The 18,090-nt window shown below is 42.4% G+C and overlaps 1 protein-coding gene across 1 annotated transcript in view; it reads right to left on the bottom strand.

Moving 5' to 3' along the window:
* The window catches only part of MYO1H (myosin IH), a 606,720-nt gene that overhangs the window by 534,556 nt on the left and 54,074 nt on the right, over positions 1-18,090 (bottom strand). Inside the window, exon 4 of the mRNA XM_085633501.1 lies at positions 1-116. Coding sequence (XP_085489627.1) covers positions 1-116 — 116 coding nt within the window. The remainder of the gene's footprint in view (positions 117-18,090) is intronic.

The following is an 18,090-nucleotide window of genomic DNA, read 5'->3' as shown; positions in this document are numbered from 1 at the left end:
ATGTGTGGTGGCAGTTCAAAGAAGTTTACCCCATGATAAAGCTCCATTTGATTTTGTGTGTATAAGCCAAAATCCTTGTATGGATTTACGGACACTAAAAGAGTTCCAATGTAAGTCTAGGGAGAGAAACACAAAAATGAAAATCAAAGACAAATACTTCATTCATTTTCTAAAGGTTGATTTCACAGGACATGGGCTGTGACAGATAACATTGATTAGTCATTTATTAGGCATTGATTAGTGTCAAAGAAACTACACTATATTTCTGGAGTTTAACACAAAGGATACTTCTTGCAAGCCAAATCTATAACATGAGGAAATGTGGTGTATTATATGGTGTGGTTGTGCGGCCTCACCATGTTATATACTTACCAACCCTTTTAGGTCCAGCAGGTTTCGTCTTTAAAACCCTCAACTCAACTCTGGGTAGATATGGCACTGAGCAGCAAGGCTTACACAGAGGAACATGTGTTAAGCATTTAAACGGCCTAATTCAGTGAATCGGAATGTTTGCAACTGCAAAATACTTATTGTGATGTGCATAGCCCAATTTGCGATTCAGCTACCTGTTACTGAATTGCAATTTGGGTATTCCGATTCGGTATTCGGAAGGGGTGTGTTGAGGGCGTCCCTTCCTAATACCGAATTGGAATGGTATGTACTAATGTTTTGCAACCAAAATTCAGTCGTGAAACATTCACAATTTACCACCAATTGAAAGTTGGTGGTAACCCATTTGCAAATGGGAAGGGGTCCCCATGTGGCCCTGTCTCCTTTGAGAATGGGTGAAAAAATATTTTTTAAGAGCAGACAGTGGTCCAATGAAACTTTACAGCTTTATTATGCTTTTGTAAATGCATCCCATTTTTCTTCAAGGGAATTGGGCTGCATTTAAACAAATGGTTGCTCCTTTTAAAAGCAATCAGACACATGGTGGTCAGCAGGCCACTATCCATTTAATGGCAGCGAATCCCAGTGGGTCACAAATTGCGACCTACCTCATTAATATAACGATGGTCTGTTTGCTACCCACTATGAATCGCTAATGAAACTCAAAAGAATTTTATATATTAGGAATATCGATTTCCTAATTGCAATTCACAAAAAATCATAATTAGGTATTCACTAGGTAATCACTGTTCCTATTTTTGTACATCTGACCCTCTAGAAACTTTTTCAAGGAAAACTTAGGTAAGTGTCCATGCGGTCGGTTAGGAGTACCTGGGGCAATCAACTCTGGCAGGATGCTAGTCAGGGGGTCCAGCAAGGTCCTCAAAAACAGTTAGTCCTCTCCGTTTGGGTGAAATCCAGTCACCTGGTGTCGTGGTCACAGGCCAATCCGTCCTGGGTTGATAACTTGCCTTCTGAGGGTCCCAGCAACTCTGCGACAGCACTCCAGGGATCAGCGAACTTGGGTGCAACTCTGTGCATCAGGTCTTGGTCCTCAGAGCTGCACAGTAGTGGTTGTAGCTGTTTGAAGACTTTGGGTTATCAACTTGCCCCATCAGGCTTCTTCAGCTGTTGTGTCCCTGTGCTGCAAACAGGAGGCCAGTCAGCTGGCCCTTGGAGTTCTCTTGGCTTGACAGAGCTCTGGACGCAACTTCTCTTTGAGCAGGACACAACAGACACAGTCCCTCTCTTTGCTAGCCACCAGGTGCAGCCTTCAACAGTGTGGTCTCTCTTTGCTAGTCCCTCCGTGCAGCAGGACAGTTCTTTTTCAGTCTCTCTTCTAAGTTAGTCCAGATCTGAGGTCTGGCATGCTCCCTTTATGCTCAGAAAGTGCCCTCAGGGCAGGATGCGGTTGGTAGCTAATGGGCTAGCAGGTTCCCTCCTACCTGGTGACCACTTCCTGCGGAGAGAGACATCTGGCTAGCCCGTGATGCACCATTCTGCCCACTCCCAAGATGGCAAGATCCCTCTGTCAATGTTCAGACCTTACTAGCCCACCCCTGATGTATGGCTATGGCTACCTCATAGCTAGACGCCCCTGGGAAAACCGGTTTGGCAACTGTTTTTCCCTCTCTTCTTCCCGTGCGAGCTTGTCCACCTTGACAGTGGGGCAGCCCTCCCAACTAGTGTTAGAAATCTGAACTTCAAAGGCGGCTTCACTTTTGAAGCCTGCCTTTTGGGGCCAACACCCAAGTGGCTTCCTGCAGACAGGAGGTGACACCTTCCTGGCTTGCAATCCCTCACTGCTCTCCTTCCTGAGAGTTGTTGGCACATGGATCCAGGAGGGCAGAAAACTGTCTCATGGAGTAGGCTCCATGCGTGCCTGAAAAGGCACAGAGGTTTTAAAGGCAACAATGTGCCAGCTTTGCTAAAGCTGCACACTGCAACAAGTTACATTAATTTTGACTTGGAATACAAGTCGGGCTTAATGTAACAAGTTGTTTGATACATTAGAGAGCATAGTTTGGACGCCCCATTCAAGAGTTACCACAGCTGATAAGTCAGCATGTAACCCTGTACTCGCCAATGGGGCAGCTCAGTCTTTTCCACAGTAAAACGGCAAGTTTTTCATGTTTTACTGTCAGGACATGCAAAGCACATGTCCTAACTGTGTCATATGTTGCACCCTGCTTTTAGGGCTCGGTAGACCTGCCAGAAGAGTGACTTACACACATGTCCAGGGGCAATGGTGGCTTTTGCCATTGCTTTCAATGGCAAAATCAGGCTAGCAGTGCACAACTGCTCCACCAGTCTGCAGTGATGGACTGGGGGACCTGTTTTACTTGGGAGGCATCCAGGGTGGCACAATCAGTGCTGCAAGCTCAGGGGTACCCTACTAACTTACTTGCTCTGTGTAACAGGGTACCATTTACTAGAAATTTTCAGGCAAGTTAGCAATTTCCAATTGGGTACAGCCAAATCAACATACACTTTGGGGTCAGGGCACAGGCACTGAGGTCTGGTTAGGAAGCCTCAGTGTACTCTCAGAGTCGAAAAAACAGCAGCATCAATCAAAAAACCTGGAGGTGGCCACAAAAATAGAGGCATTTTCGTTATATATATCAATCAATCATTCATTTGTAGAGATCACTACTCACCTGTGAGGGTCTTAAGGCGCTGAGGGGGTGAGGGGGGAGTGCTGCTACTGCTCGAACAGCCAAGTCTTGAGAAGTTTCCTGAAGGTCAGCAGGTCCTGGGTCTGTTGAAGGATGGGGAGGGTGTTCCATGTCTTGGCGGTGAGGTGGGAGAAAGATCTGCCGCTGGTGGTTGTTCGATGGATGCGTGGAACGGTTGCGAGGGCGAGGTCAGCGGAGTGAAGCTGGTGGTTCGGGGTGTAGAAGGTCAGTCGTTTGTTGAGGTATGTTGGTCCGGTGTTGTGAAGTGCTTTGTGAGCGTGGGTGAGGAGCTTGAAGGTGATCCTCTTGTTGACGGGTAGCCAGTGCAGGTCTCTCAGGTGGGCAGTGATGTGGCTGTGATGGGGGATGTCGAGGATGAGGTGTTCTGTATGCATTGAAGTCTTCTCTGGAGTTTTGCCGTGGTTCCCGCGTAGAGGGCGTTTCCGTAGTCCAGCCTGCTGCTGACGAGGTGCTTGGGTGACCGTCCTTCTGGTCTCGATGGGGATCCATCTGTAGATCTTGCGAAGCATGCGGAGGGTGTTGAAGCAGGAGGAGGAGACGGCGTTGACTTGCTGGGTCATTGATAGTGTTGTGTCCAGGATGAACCTCAGGTTGCGTGCGTGGTTGGTGGGTGTCGGTGCCGCTCCCAGCATGGTCGGACACCAGGAGTCGTCCTAGGCGGAGGGGGTGGAGCCGAGGATGAGGACCTCTGTCTTTTCCTTCATATATGAATGCATTAGTAGTCAAATTTGCATTATTCATGGACCTAATTTATTTGCGGCCTACTTGCTTAATGTTGGTATTTGCAATTGGTGTAGAAATAAGTGCCAATGACACTCAAGTTTTCATGCGGCAACTAGTAACCAATTACTTCCGGACACCAGCTGAAGACAGTCTACTCACTTTATTACTCATCACCATCGCTGGTGACAAAATCGCCACAAAGTAGAAAGTCAAAACTTTACAGGTATTTAAATCAACAATGACTAAATAGACCTACAACATCTTCATGACCATGGATCCATACAATATGACAGAACTGTGCTGCTCCAGTGACAAGGTATTAAGACACTTATAGAGCCCTTCCTATCAGAAGCACTCACTATAGATAGACTAAAGAAAACTCACTAGTACCATATCCTACTTGCCAATCTAAAGAGTGAAGTCTCAGTCGGCACTCAATCCTTAGGGAAAACACCAGTACAGTTCAGTGATTGGCTGACAACTAAAGCTTATATCACATTTAAGCTCCTCATGGGTAGTCAGTCACACAGCTATCTAAGGTTCAGGGCCACAAGCAACAAAGATACAACATCTCTCCATCAATGCAAAATCACCTTGCAAGATACACTCAATTTCAGATCCTCTGCAGCTGTCAATCTATCATCCAAGTGTGGCCACATTTTAAAGCACCTTGTTGGATTTCCCCAGAAAAATCTGTAAGCAGCCCTCCAAATATTCACGTCAGGAAAAGCAATTCTGACCCCGATTAACTTTACAGGAATGCAAAAGTCAACACAAACAAAGGCAATGCTCCCCACTGTGAAACTGAGTACTATAGATTACCATGGGCAGAAATCTAAACAACATATCTGGGACATTGTCAATACTTTGTGTAAGTGGTATACGTCATTAGACAATATAGTCTGCAGTACTCTGAGATGTATAACTTGCAGAGTCCATTCAGTAATAAATTACTTCTTAAATAAGAGAGCTACAGGTTTGTTCGCTAAGCAGTTATTCATCACACAGTTTCGCGAGATCATTCAACTTTTATTGTACGCACTGTGTACTCAAATTCTTAAATCTGCAATTAATTGCTCATCATTATGAAAGGAAGCCCCAAGCATTTCGGACACCTTGTCCTTCATCTGGAGAGGTTCAGTTTGCTCTTTTCAGTTCATCAATAATAATGCTCAATGTGGGCTCCACGTAAGAGAGATGGCAAACTGTAGTAAGATGTATATTAAGGTGTGCTTGCTGCCCCTTGTACTGTGGTCCGTCAGGTAGGTTTCAATGCGCTTTGTTGCTTGACAGCCAGCAGGGATACCGGTCACTGGCGTCACAACCTTGTTTCAATCCCAGACACTTTTCGCTAAACTCACACAGGAAGTCAGCACAGTTCTATGCTGACGTCACTCATCCCAGGAGGCGAGCTGTGCAGGGGGCGACTATAGGAAGTCAGCACAGTTCTATGCTGACGTCACTCATCCCAGGAGGCGAGCTGTGCAGGAGGCGACTGCAGGACGTCAGGACAGCTCTATGCTGACGTCACTCATCCCAAGAGGTGAGATGTGCTGGAGGCGACTACAGGACGTCAGGACAGCTCTATGCTGTCACTAGAGAGCCCCAGCCCAGGAGGCGAGCTGTGCAGGAGTTCCTCTGTGCTGACATGGTCATGAGATAAGCCCAATAATTCTGAGAGAACTCTCCACATACACACACGTCTACCAGACCCATCCCCTCTGGTTAGCCTGGTCCATTTGCTGCACTGGTTCTGTTCCAATCTTTAAGAAGTCCTAAAAGCCCCAGTAGAGCCTGGGTCATTTTGGACCAGCAATGGAATGTCATGTTTTCACTCACTTAGAGCTCACTGATATTTCCGCATTGCCCAAAAAAGGTGTTTCACAAAAGCCTGCTGGTAACTGACAGAACAGATGAGGAGGAAAGCTGCAGGCAGGATATTTATCACTGTGAGAACTGGGTTTAACCATAAGGATAAGGCCACAGAAGGTAGAACATGCTCAGAATTAACAAAAAAGATAAAGGGCAATGCTCAGAGTTCAGGATTCTTTCTCTACCAGCGGAAACGCTAACTCATTATAACTATTTGTACTGTATTGTGTGGCTGTTTTGCAAGCAGTTTGTTCTACAAAGTCAGTGTCAAATTCCTTTTAAAGATGCTGTCATTATAGCACCCTTACCTGCAGTGCAGAAAGAGAAATGTAAACGAGTTTATTAGCCCAGTTTATCTTTTAATGCTGTTCCCCATAACAAAACTTGAAATGTCTTTGAATAGGCTATAGCATGTCATATGATATCATGTCATGTCATATTATGTTATATTATATTATATTAGTAACAAAGCTTTATCTATGAGATATGTGCTTCTAGGATCCCTAATATATAGAGGTAAGCTAGCCAGAGAATTTATGGAAAGTGCTGAACCAGGTGTCCATCGTGGTTTTAAGTGTCCAAGAACAAGACATGCCAATAAAAAAAGAAATGATCACAATGTCTGACTACTAACACTTGTTGTGCTGTAAGATAGCTCCCTACTACTATTTACACATAACCTTACACATTTACTTCTGTCCCCATCCGCACACATTTTCACTCATACCCTCACACATTTTTCTCTGCTCCCCTCCACTCCAAGTACACAATCTCTGTGTTTCGATATCATTTTTTATTTGTGCCCTCTCAGTTTTCCTTCCCCACTGCCACTCTCTCACTCATCCTCCTTAGGCGTCTTTCTTTCTCACTGTCTTTCCCTTCTTACCTGACCTCTTTCATTCTCTCTCTCTTTCTATCTAGTTCTCGACATCTTTCTCCTCTACCTGGGTCTTCTTTCTCTCCATGAAATCTATGTCATTTTGATGTAGACAAAAATCTCCCTGTAGTATGGGGCTGAGACCACAGACTGTAATATGGCAGTGCTTGGAAGGTCGCATTTAGCATAGGAGAAGGAATACATGCCTGCATTGCTTTATCCATGACAGATAGAACCTTTCCAGATCTGGAGATGGGATGGAGGCTACCTGGTTGTTGCAGAGATGGGGCTGGCAGTGCTTAATTTGAGCCAGTGTTTTCCGGTGCCCAGCACCATAACTTATTTATCAACACTGGCTCTTGTGACAGTCTGCCACAAGGCGGCGCTGTCTGGCTAATTTAGAGAGGACTTAAACAGCAGTTAATTATTAATTCAATAGTCTGAATTATCAGACTTTTAGGTGTGTGATGGTTAGTAGAAGGGTTGTTACTATCATTGGCAGCATGGCAGGGGCAATGTGTGGTGTAATCTGCAGTGACCTCCTGACGAGAGCCCTGGCACTTATTATTTTTACAAACTAAGCACTGGGGGCTGACCAGCGATGCAGGCTTTTTGAATTTTGATTATGGGAGTAATCAAAATGCAAATAGCCAGCGGCACTGGCCAGTCCCTCCCGTACTGCACCCAGAGGGCTTTTAAAATAAGTGCGCGCTGGAAGCGCGCACGTGACGCGACCCAAGATGGCCACCTAGTTCCGGAGCTCCATGCCGCATCGGACCCGCTGATGTGATTTCGGCAGTTTTAACGCTGTTTTTCGGCTCCCTGCTGGTATTTCTACGCCTTTGATCACCTACTCCACAGAAGGACGATATTTTTATTCAGAATGTTGCTGTTGGACCCTACTTTTACCAGGTGACTCTGCATGCTCTCTAGCGGCCGCCATTTTGACTCTCTCTCTGCCTACTTTTCTCCTCAGAAAGCTGTTGCCTTCGCTTTAAAATGCTGTTTCTTGCAACTTTCATCGCTTATCTCCTTAATTTTTACTATTAACTGATACTCTATATTAAAAGGAGCAATTGTTTGGAGGAATTATTCTGATTCCGTATGTGCGTTACATTGACTGCTCTACTGTGTCACATAGGTGATTTTAAGCGTTCTGCTGTGTTGGTTCATGCGCAGGAGCAAAAATGTGTTGTGTTCTTCCAAGGGCATCTCTCCAACAGGCCAGTCTCCTGCTCTATCCATACCAGTCCTGCCATTAATCTCTCTCAGTCCTCTGAGGAAATAGCGCAGACTTCTCGACCTGCAGCTTCACCTGTTACTACACCTAAAGCACAATTATCTTCATCAGCTAACAAAAGAGTTAAACAAGACCCTCCTTCTCCTCCAAAATCTATGTCTCTGTATCCTTAGACATTGTTTTAGAAGAGATACGTGCTCTAAGACCTTTCATTGAAGAAACGAACACTCATCTACAGACTATGGATAATAAATGGTTATCTATGGATTCACGTTTATCTCTGATGGAACAACAGATCAGTGATGATGAGGATTCATCAGTCAGAATTATATGCATGGAGAAAGAGGTTTTGCAACTAAAAAAATCAACTGAGGACCTTGAAAATAGAAATCGTCCCAATAACCTCTGCCTATATGGCCTTCCTGAGGGATTTGAAGGTGATGATCCTGTTTCTTATTTCACAACCTTCCTCCCACAGCTTCTTGATCTTCCTACAATGACCAAATTGAACATGTGAAGTGCTCATAGATTGGGTCTGCGTCTATCTTCTTCATCTGCTCCATCTCATCTGCTCCATCCAAACCCGCGGAGTAATCTTCTTATCTTTGGAATTTACAGACCGTTTGAAAGTCCTAAACGCAGCTAAACTTAAGAAACAGCTTCTTTGGTCTGGTACAAGTTTGTTATCTCTCAAGATGTCTCATCCGCAACAGCCAAACAAAGAAAGGAATTCCTCGACCTTTGCCCTGCTCTCCGTTCTCTTGCCACTCACTATGGCTTATTTCACCCTTGCCTGTTTAAAGTTACCTTTTTGAACAAGATTTCTTAATTCGAGGATCCTGCAGAGCTCAAGAAATTCATTCACTCCCACTCTACTTCCTCGATGGAGGTTGCTGGTCCGTCGTCTGGCACTTGACTTTAAATTGATCTTCTGTTATACTTGTTCTTTTTAACTTATGGTGAAACATGTTACTCTGATTTCTCAACTTTTTGTTCACTTTGACTCATTTTTGCTAATATAGGTTTTTTGGAGTTCAATTTTTACCCGCCTCATGTTCCTGCTCCTATTTTTTGTTGATACAGCGTCCTGGTGTGGTGTGTTGTCCTGTGCTGGGTGTCCTGTCTTAGTATGTCCGTTGCCACCCCTCATCTCTCCTTCTGTTCACCTGTAAGGTACGCATTACAGTCATCAGGTTCTGACATGTACTGTCTCTCCTTGTTCCTTCTTTTCTTCCCCGTTTTCTTACTTCTTTCCAGTATTATCTTTCCTTTATTTTCATTGATCACACTACATCTTCTTCTCATTGTTCTCTTTTTCTTCCCTATGCATACCTTTTTATTCTTCATTGTGGATTACTTATACTTGGTTTCTTGCACTCTGTTATCTCTTTTCCTTTTAAGGATATTATTGCAATCTTTATCCTTCTCTTGCTTTCCCTTCCCTACCTTTTCTTATCATTACTTCATTGTTGAACGTGTTGCTATTTATATATTCTTGTTACACATTTCACATTCAGAGTAGTTACTTGGAATGTGAAAGGTTTCATTAACCCAATTAAAAGACAGAGAATTATATCCCATCTTGCTTCCTATAACCCAGATTTGTCTCTCTTACAAGAGACTCATCTTAAAGAAGCAGAAGCATTACAATTAAAAAAGGATTGGGTTGGTTCAGTTTTAGTCTCCCCCACTACTAACAAAAAAAATGAGTAATTATTCTGTGTCATAAGAAATTGAAATGTAAAGTTTTATCCCAAGAAACTGATACAGAGGGGAAATGGTTGTTAGCTAAATTGTTCATTAATAATATTTCTTTGACGGTGTTTAACGTGTATGGTCCAACTCAACCAGATTATTCATTTTGGCCTTCTATTATTAAAAAATGTATGCAATTTAGAGATGTATTCTTTATTTTAGGAGGTGACTGCAATCAGGTTGTTAATCTCTTTATTGACCGTGAATCCCAGGTACGCTTCTTCCCTCACAAATCCCATAAACAATTTCTCAATTCCATCTCTCAAACACACCTCGTTGATGCACGGAGGTTATCTCACTCAGACACTATTGACTTTTCATTTTTCTCACCATCACATAACTCTGTCTCTCGATTAGACTATATCTTTCTTTCCCAATCCTTATCTCAAAACCTTATCTCTACCTCAATTGAACCTATTGTTATTTCTGATCACGGTCCAGTTGTGGCAGATCTCGACTTGCTCCCTCCGCATCCCAGGTCGTCTCGATAGTGTTTTAACAATGCTCTTTTACAAGACCCCTTTTTCTCTACTTCAGTTATAGCCTTTGTTGAAGAGTTTCTTATATTGAACAGCGATCCCAACCTTTCTCCTCATATATTATTGGACTCCTTAAAAGCTACGGCTCATGATTTTATCATTGATTTTGTTTAAAAGAAAAAGAAACGGTTCCTCCAACAACATAAATCTACGTTAGCGAATATTAACTCCCTGGAATATAAATTGTACACTTCGCATTCAGTTGCTATTATGACGGAACATATTCGTGCAAAGCTGAACTTTTATAAAGTTACTACAGATAATGCAACATCTATATTACTCCGTAGCAGTGCTCGCTACTATGGTGGACGCAATAAGGCCAGTAAGCTTCTTGCTAATTAGCTCAAATTTCAGAAAGACCAATCTTTAATGGATTCCATATACTTCTCAGAAGGAAAGCTTATACACAAGGACCAAGATATACTGGAGGAATTCATGAAATTCTAGAAAGATTTATATATTCCAGAGTCCCCTCCCTCTACCTCCCTCATTCAATCTTACCTTAATAACATTCCTGCCCCTTGTAATAGTCCCCTCAATTTCTCTCCGCTTGAAGCTGATCTTTCACTTGAAGAAATTTCCAAAGCCTTACAAGTCCTAAAGATGGGTAAAACTCCCGGTCCTGACAGTTTTACAGTTGAGTTCTATTTATATTTTTCTAATCTATTACTTCCCAAACTCCTACAATCTTTCGTTCTATCTGACAAAACGGATGGTACCTTTCAAGAAGCCACGATCTGATAGATTTGTGAACAAGGTTGTGATCCTATGTATTGTAAAAATTATCTCCCCAAATCCCTGGTAATGTGGATTATAAAGTTTTCGCTAAATTACTTGAACTAAGGCTGGAACCCATTATGTCCTGCTTGATTGGTAAAGAACAATGCGGCTTTGTTAAAGGTAGATTAACCTCAGATAACTCTCAATTATTCCTCAATGTTCTGAAAAAAATACCTTCTTTCTCTTATTCCCTTGCTGCAATTTCCATTGATGCTTAAAAAGCATTTGATAGAGTTGACTGGTCCTTTTTATTTAAAACACTCAATTGGCATGGTTTTGGCCCTAAAATAATTTCTTTATCTCCCTGCTATACTCTGCCCCGAGAGCATCAGTGTTAGTTAATGGTCGTACATCTACCTACTTTTCTTTACAACGTGAAGTTCGCCAGGGATGCCCTCTTTCCCCTCTTCTCTTCATCCTAGCCATTGAACCTTTTCTATCTTCTAGTCGTAATAATGGTTCTATCTCTGGTTTTCCCTATGGTGATCAACATTTGAAACTTTCCGCCTATACGGACAATACATTGCTTTTCATCTTTAAGCCCAAAGTATCCATCCCTCCTCTTTTACAAGAAATTTCTTCTTTTTCTCTTGTCTCAGGTTATAAGATAAACTCAGATGAAACAGAAATAATCTCTCTCACCAAATTTTGTGTTCAACATCCCTCTCTTCTAGTGGATTTTTATGGAACAGATTTAAAATTAAATATCTAGGAATATGGTTCTCTAACTCTATAGTAATGTCAATTAAATTAAGTATGGTAGAAGCCCTCTCTGGTATTGACAAACTCCGTTCCTCTTGGAACCCTCTATTTCGTTCATGGTGGGGTCGCCTTGACTCCATTAAGATGATGATTACTCCTATTCTATTATACATTTTTTCCATGCTCCTGATTCTTATTTCTTCTAGAACATGGACTTCTATTGGAATTCTCCAGGGCATATTATCAAGCCCATTATCACCGTTTTAGCGGCAGTTTAGCTAAACCGGCGATAATTTTTAACGCCGTCCTTGATAATATGCCCCTATGTTCTTTGTATGTTATACCATAGAGTATACTTCACACCTATATGCATAGCCACCTTCTCTCACAAACCGATAAGAATTGTTGGACCTGCGGTTCCCTAGCAGCCGATTAAATGCATCTCCTTTTTCTTTGCCCTAATGTTAGCTCTTTTTGGGGGAAAGTTTGATCCTCCATTTCTCATATATTTAAAATACAGATCCCTCTTTCTAATGTGATTGTCTTCACAGGTAGTATATTAGATACTCTAGATTTGCCTACACATAATAAAGGTTTAGTTGATCTAATGCTGGCTCTAGCGTTCCAGCAAATTGCACTTAATTGGAAAAACTCAACAAATCTTTCCGTTCCGTGGAACAATTTGTGTCATTATCATCGATTAGATATTGCTTATGCCTCCTACTGTAAACCATTTGTTAATAGAGATTTCTTTTGGTTGCCACTAACTTTATATCTAGATAAGTCTGCTAAAACAAAATGTTCTCGTTTTTTTCTGAAAATTTTAAACCTCCATGAACATTTAATTTTCTCTGTTCTTTTTGTCTATAACTTTTAGTGGTATGCTGATTTCTTCAATTGTTATAAGATTATTTTAAAACTTTTTTACGGTTATACAATATAACCTGTTCTTCATCTGTAGAAGTATCCCACTCATTCCCTTCTCCCCTCACCCCAGATTCTTGTTTTAAAAATGTAAATAGCTTTCCCCCCTGTTTATTGCTAGCTGATTTTTGTATCTCATGTAGCTCATTTATTTACGCTGTTCTGCTAGTTCTCTGTCACACTTCTTATTGTTCAATAAAGCTTATTAAACATTAAAAAAATAAGTGCAAGCTTAGGACAGGCAGGGACAGCAGAAGCTCCAAAAGATATTGGCTTGTTTTTGTCCAGGGTCTTAAAGGCCATTGGTGCAAGCCAAAGCCAGACACCAGTCAAGCCAGACTCAAGCCCTTAGGGGTGCACCCACCTCTACACACATAAATGCAGATATGGCAGTGGCTTTAATGGGAGTCAGTGTGATCGAATGTGTCTTGGTAATATGATCAATATAAGGACAAGACTTAGAAGTTGGAAAGATTTGATATAATGCGCTGTAGGAAATCACCAGTCACCAACAGGGACAAATAGGGAATGAAACAGATTGGTGATTAGCAAAAGTAAAAACCAATTTGAGTGAAATTCATGCTATTTGGTGTGCCTCTGTTATTTCAGTAATGTTATGTGAGATACACCAATTATGTCACTTGTATGTATATGGTATTTTTTGTTTAGCGCAAACCTATCCAAAACTCAGAGGTCTGACACAAGCATAAAGTCAACAATTAATAGAAAAGAAAACTGGGTTGTTGATGGTTAATGTATTGTGATTTAGTGTTCTTTAAAGAGGTGAACCTTGAACTTTTTTCCAAATTGGATCAGTGTTAGAACAATCCTGATGCATACGGGAACTTTGATCCAGATCCTGGGTACCTAAATGGAAAAGGCCTGTTGCCTTGCTTCTTTTTCTTTTTCTGTTTTTTTACTCTTCTTAGTCTGCAGTCTAATGATACTCTGGCTGCTAGTGTGCCAAGAACCACAACAGATGGTGTTAGACCTGTCAGCCTTAGGGTGGTCTTCCCCCCAAACCTTTTTTTCTTCCCCCTCCATTTTTTGCTGATTTTGTTTTTGCTGGTCTTGGGACTCTGCGCACTTTACCACTGCTAACCAGTGCTAAAGTTCTTGTGCTTTGTCTCCATTGGCTTATACCCTTAGGTATTTTTAATTTAGTTATAAGTCTCTAGTTAAGTAGTACTACGTGTACCAAGGAAATGTAAATTAAAGGCTACTAGTGGGCCTGCAGCACTGATTGTGCCACCCACTTAAGTAGCACTTTAAACATCTCAGGCCTGCCATTGTGTGCAGTTTTAAACTGCCATTTCAACCTGGTAAAGTAAACCTTTTTTACAAGGCCAAAAGCTTCCTTTTTAATACATATATGTCACCCCTATGCTAGGCCATGGACAGCCTGGAGGGCAGGGTACAATGTATTTGAAAAGTATTCACGTACTTTTAAGTTTTACATGACCTGGTAGTGAAAAACTCTTAAATTTGGTTGTTACTACTGCAAGGCCTACCTCTCCCATAGGATAATATTGGAGTTACCTAACTGAACTGAAAACAGGTAACCAGTTCATGTTTGGTGTCTCTGGAATTGGAATTTAATATCCCAACTTATGGTGTAGTTGTATTTTAAATTACAATTTCGAAATTTTTAAAATGCCACTTTTAGAAAGTTAACACAAGGAGATGATGGATGGAAACTTTTCAGACACTCACCCCCAGTCACAGATCTGGGTTGAATCCATCATCGTTCTTTAGCTCACTTTGCCACCCCAGTTCAGAACCAGCCATATGCAAATCAGTCTTTACCATGTTCCTGATATGAACAGTCCAGACTGAACTTCGAAACCCGGTCTTTCCAGGACCGGAAACAAGCATCCTGGCACCGCTTTTAGAAAGTTGTCATTTTTTTGCCTTAGCAATTTAGTGCCCATTAGGCCTGGGCAGAGCTTGTGGAGTTTCACTAAACAGAAATCTGCAGAGTTGCTAAAAAACTCTGCCAAATTCCGTGGAGTTCCACAAGTGGGTGGACTATTGCTTGCCCAGCCCTAGTTGGCAGTGGCTGCCTGCAACACCAAGTAGGTAGTGCCTGTTGGCACTGGTTATGGGGGTAGATGTACCAAGAAGTGCCAGTGGCGCTAAGTTGGCAGGGTATGCCCAGACGTGGGTCCCTTGCTCACTTTGTCTTCTGAATTCAATATGGCTGGGTCTAAACTGGGGTGGCGAAGTGAGCTAAAGAATGATGATGAATTCAACCCAGATCTCATGGCGACTGGGGGTGAGTTTCACATAAGCAGCATTTTGAGCTATTTTTTGTGACTGTAGGCCAAGCTCCAGCCTGATTTGCGCGGGAGAGACATACTTTGGTGGGCTAAAGGTTATCCTTGCTGATCTTAGCACAGTTTGTTCCAAAGTCTCTTCATCTTTTCCCCTGAGACACTCGCTCCCGTATGTAATAGCTGGAATTAACTTTGCTTGTAGTACTTGTAATAAGGGGTAAAAGCTCGGACCGGCAGTTTTACGCTTCAGAGATTTTAGAGCTACCGCTATGGAGTTTCCGCTCCGTTTTATGGCTTCTTTTTGTGGCTTGAATGTACCTTTCTCGTAAAGTATCACCCCTAGGTACTTATATTCCGGGACGACTTCCATAGGTGCACCTGCCAGGTTCCATTGAAACCCGGTTGTGTCCTTTTTCGGGTTGAACCGCATGATCTTTGACTTATCCAGGTTGATGGTTAAACGGTTAGTTACTGCATGATTGGCAGTTGTATTTAGCAAGTGCTGAAGCCCGATTGGGGTTTGGCTAATTAGGACGACATCGTCAGCATACAGTAAGCTAGAGAGTGACAGCCCACCCAACCTCGGTGCATGAGAGGTACTGTTGTTTAATTCTGTGGAAAGGTCTGCCATAAACAGGTTAAAAAGCGTGGGTGCCAACACGCACCCCTGCTCAATCCACTTGCCGTTGGTGTTCTCCTTGACAAATAATTACTGGTTCCTAGTGTAACTTGAACCCAAGTGTTAGTGTGTAGGTGGATTATCTGTTTTAAGAGTGTTGCTGCGATTTCCATCTTTGCTAGTTTATCCCATAGTTTGTGCCTTTTTATACTGTCGAAAGCAGCTGACTAACCGAAGAAGCAGAAGAATAAGGGGAGATTTGCTGGTTTAGCGCCGTCCTCCCGCCTTGAACCTCAGGGATAGAAGGCTAGAACAACCTTGTTCCTACACCTGGACGCTGCCATCTGTGAGTCTACCCTGCCAAATGGTGCCACCCCAGTGCTGGACCTTTGGAATGGATTGAAGATGCTCTGACAGCCTCTGTGGATCCAGCGGAACCGACCGATCTCATCTGCTGTGTGCTGCAACCCTGAGCAGAACTGATGCATAGCTGCTGGTGCATGGATCAGAACCACTGCAAAGATCCACATCGCAGCCCGTCACCGCATTGGAACCGCCACTGCGTGACGCATCCTCTGTGCAGACCTTCGCATCCCCCATTGACAGTAGCCTTGACGACAATGCCGGACTCCACATCACAGCCTCGCAGCTCCTAAGAACAGATGTATCGCTCCACATGCGCAAAGCATTCCTGACTTCGGATTTCACATCGAAAGCCCTTGTTGAACAGATCTTTGACGTCGACACAACAGGCCCTCGCCCTACAGCATCGCTTCGGCTGTGCAATGCCTCCGTGACGGAGATCTTCGCGACACTTCGAAAACCAGGATTGAAAGTACTTTGTCCAGCAGGCCCACCTGGGTCCCTGTAGTGGGCTGGCCTTCTATTGTGGTCAGCCTGAACGTGTGACTTTATACCGGTCCAGTGAAACCAGATATCCACAGTTAGCCCTTTATGCCTTTTGGCACCATTTTTATTTAAATCTTTTAGATTGAAGATCTCTACTGATTGGATTTTTGTCATCTCTTGATCATTTATTAAAAATTGCTCTATTTTCTGACTTTGTTGTTGGCTCCTTTTTTGGTGTGTTTTCACTGTGTTACTGTTTGAAGTGTTGCACAAATACTTTTCACATTGCCTCTGAGTTAAGTCTGACTGCTTTGCGCAAAGTTACCCGAGGGTTGAGCACAGGCTAAGTTAGGATTTGCTTGTGGCTTCACCCTAAGAAGAATTGTGGTTTCTGATTGAGAAGGGTTTCACTTCCTCCACCAGTAACCCAGTTTCTTATAGGTGGTGAACATTTCTGCGAAATAACACTATGAACCACGAACTTCAGACTGTTACTGGAATCCTGAAATTACTTTATCCATATTTATGACAATTTTACCTGCGTAAATCTCATTCATCCATTTGTGTGTTATATTTTGCTAACATATTTAAAAATTGCTCAGTCACTATATTTATAAAATGCAAATTGTAAACTGAACTCTCTTGGGCATCTGGTTATTCTGCTATTGTTAGCTAACTCAATGGTGCTTTTTAACTTGGAAGGATGAAAGGCTGGTTGCACTTAGTCTTGTGTCTTTCATTTCATTTTTTTAAATCTGTTTTGATTAGTTTTGAAACAAACTAAAACATTTTTCAATGTTGTAATATCACACTGTACACAATAATTTTACTTACATTGTAAAGTGAAGCACATTAAGACAGTTTAAGTGTACACAGTAGTTGAGATAGTCTTGAACATAGGAACACGGAAACTTGAGAACACCACAACATATTCAAATGACCTGCCTGGGGGGAGAGTGTAGCCCATGTTGGGCATTTTAGGGTAAGTTTCTTAGTTGTGTCTTTCATTTCATAATGTGCAACAGATGTTCAACCCTCTGAGACAAAACAATATGTTGTGGGTAGAACAAATAAACACCTAAAGAAGTTAACTTGTAAACACTGATGTGAATAGTCTCTTAAGTGTATGGCGTTTATCAATCCAAATCATTGTATTGATTAAAGAAAAATGTAAATATACAAATATCTTGGCCTTCTTAGGGAGACTGGAAGTTACTTATTTGTACAATATAAACTGATTCACTTAAAAAGGCAAGTGGACCAATTTCTTTCTTTGAAATGTGCGCCACTGATGTCACTGGGAACTGAGCATGTCCACAACAGAGTCAACTTCCCTCACTGCCCATCTGCGAACATAACATCTGTGGAAAGTGCAGTTCAAACTTCAAATAAATGAGTCATTTAGACTGACACCATTCCACTGGAGGCTGGGCTTACACCTTAAACCCATTTCATCTTGGTATCCAAGCACTCCCTCTCTGAAGTTTCATTGTACTATCTGATGACCAGTGTGAGAGTCATGACTGCAACCAAGAAACAAATGGCTCGTTCATATCATGTGTGACACCTCTAGACAGGTCTGCCTCTGTACCACACAGCACTTTGCATTGTAGGATTTATAGTTTTGTGTTCCACTATGGCTATGAGCAGTATCTCCCAGGTTGGATGGAGTGATTGGTCAAAAGCCAGGGCTGGCTTCAGTTGTCGTACATTACACTGGGCCACTTGAAAGTAAAGCGCCTCAACCATGCCCCAGATGTTTGTGAGCGTTCATCAGTTTTGTTCCAGGCCCATCATATGTTAAGTAATAGTCGACCTCGTTCCATGAGCCGTCCGGCCTAAATAAGG

The sequence above is a fragment of the Triturus cristatus genome, chromosome 11, assembly GCF_964204655.1.
Source record: "Triturus cristatus chromosome 11, aTriCri1.1, whole genome shotgun sequence".
In the NCBI taxonomy this organism is placed as follows: domain Eukaryota; kingdom Metazoa; phylum Chordata; class Amphibia; order Caudata; family Salamandridae; genus Triturus; species Triturus cristatus.
This window is presented reverse-complemented; position numbering and strand designations above follow the sequence as displayed.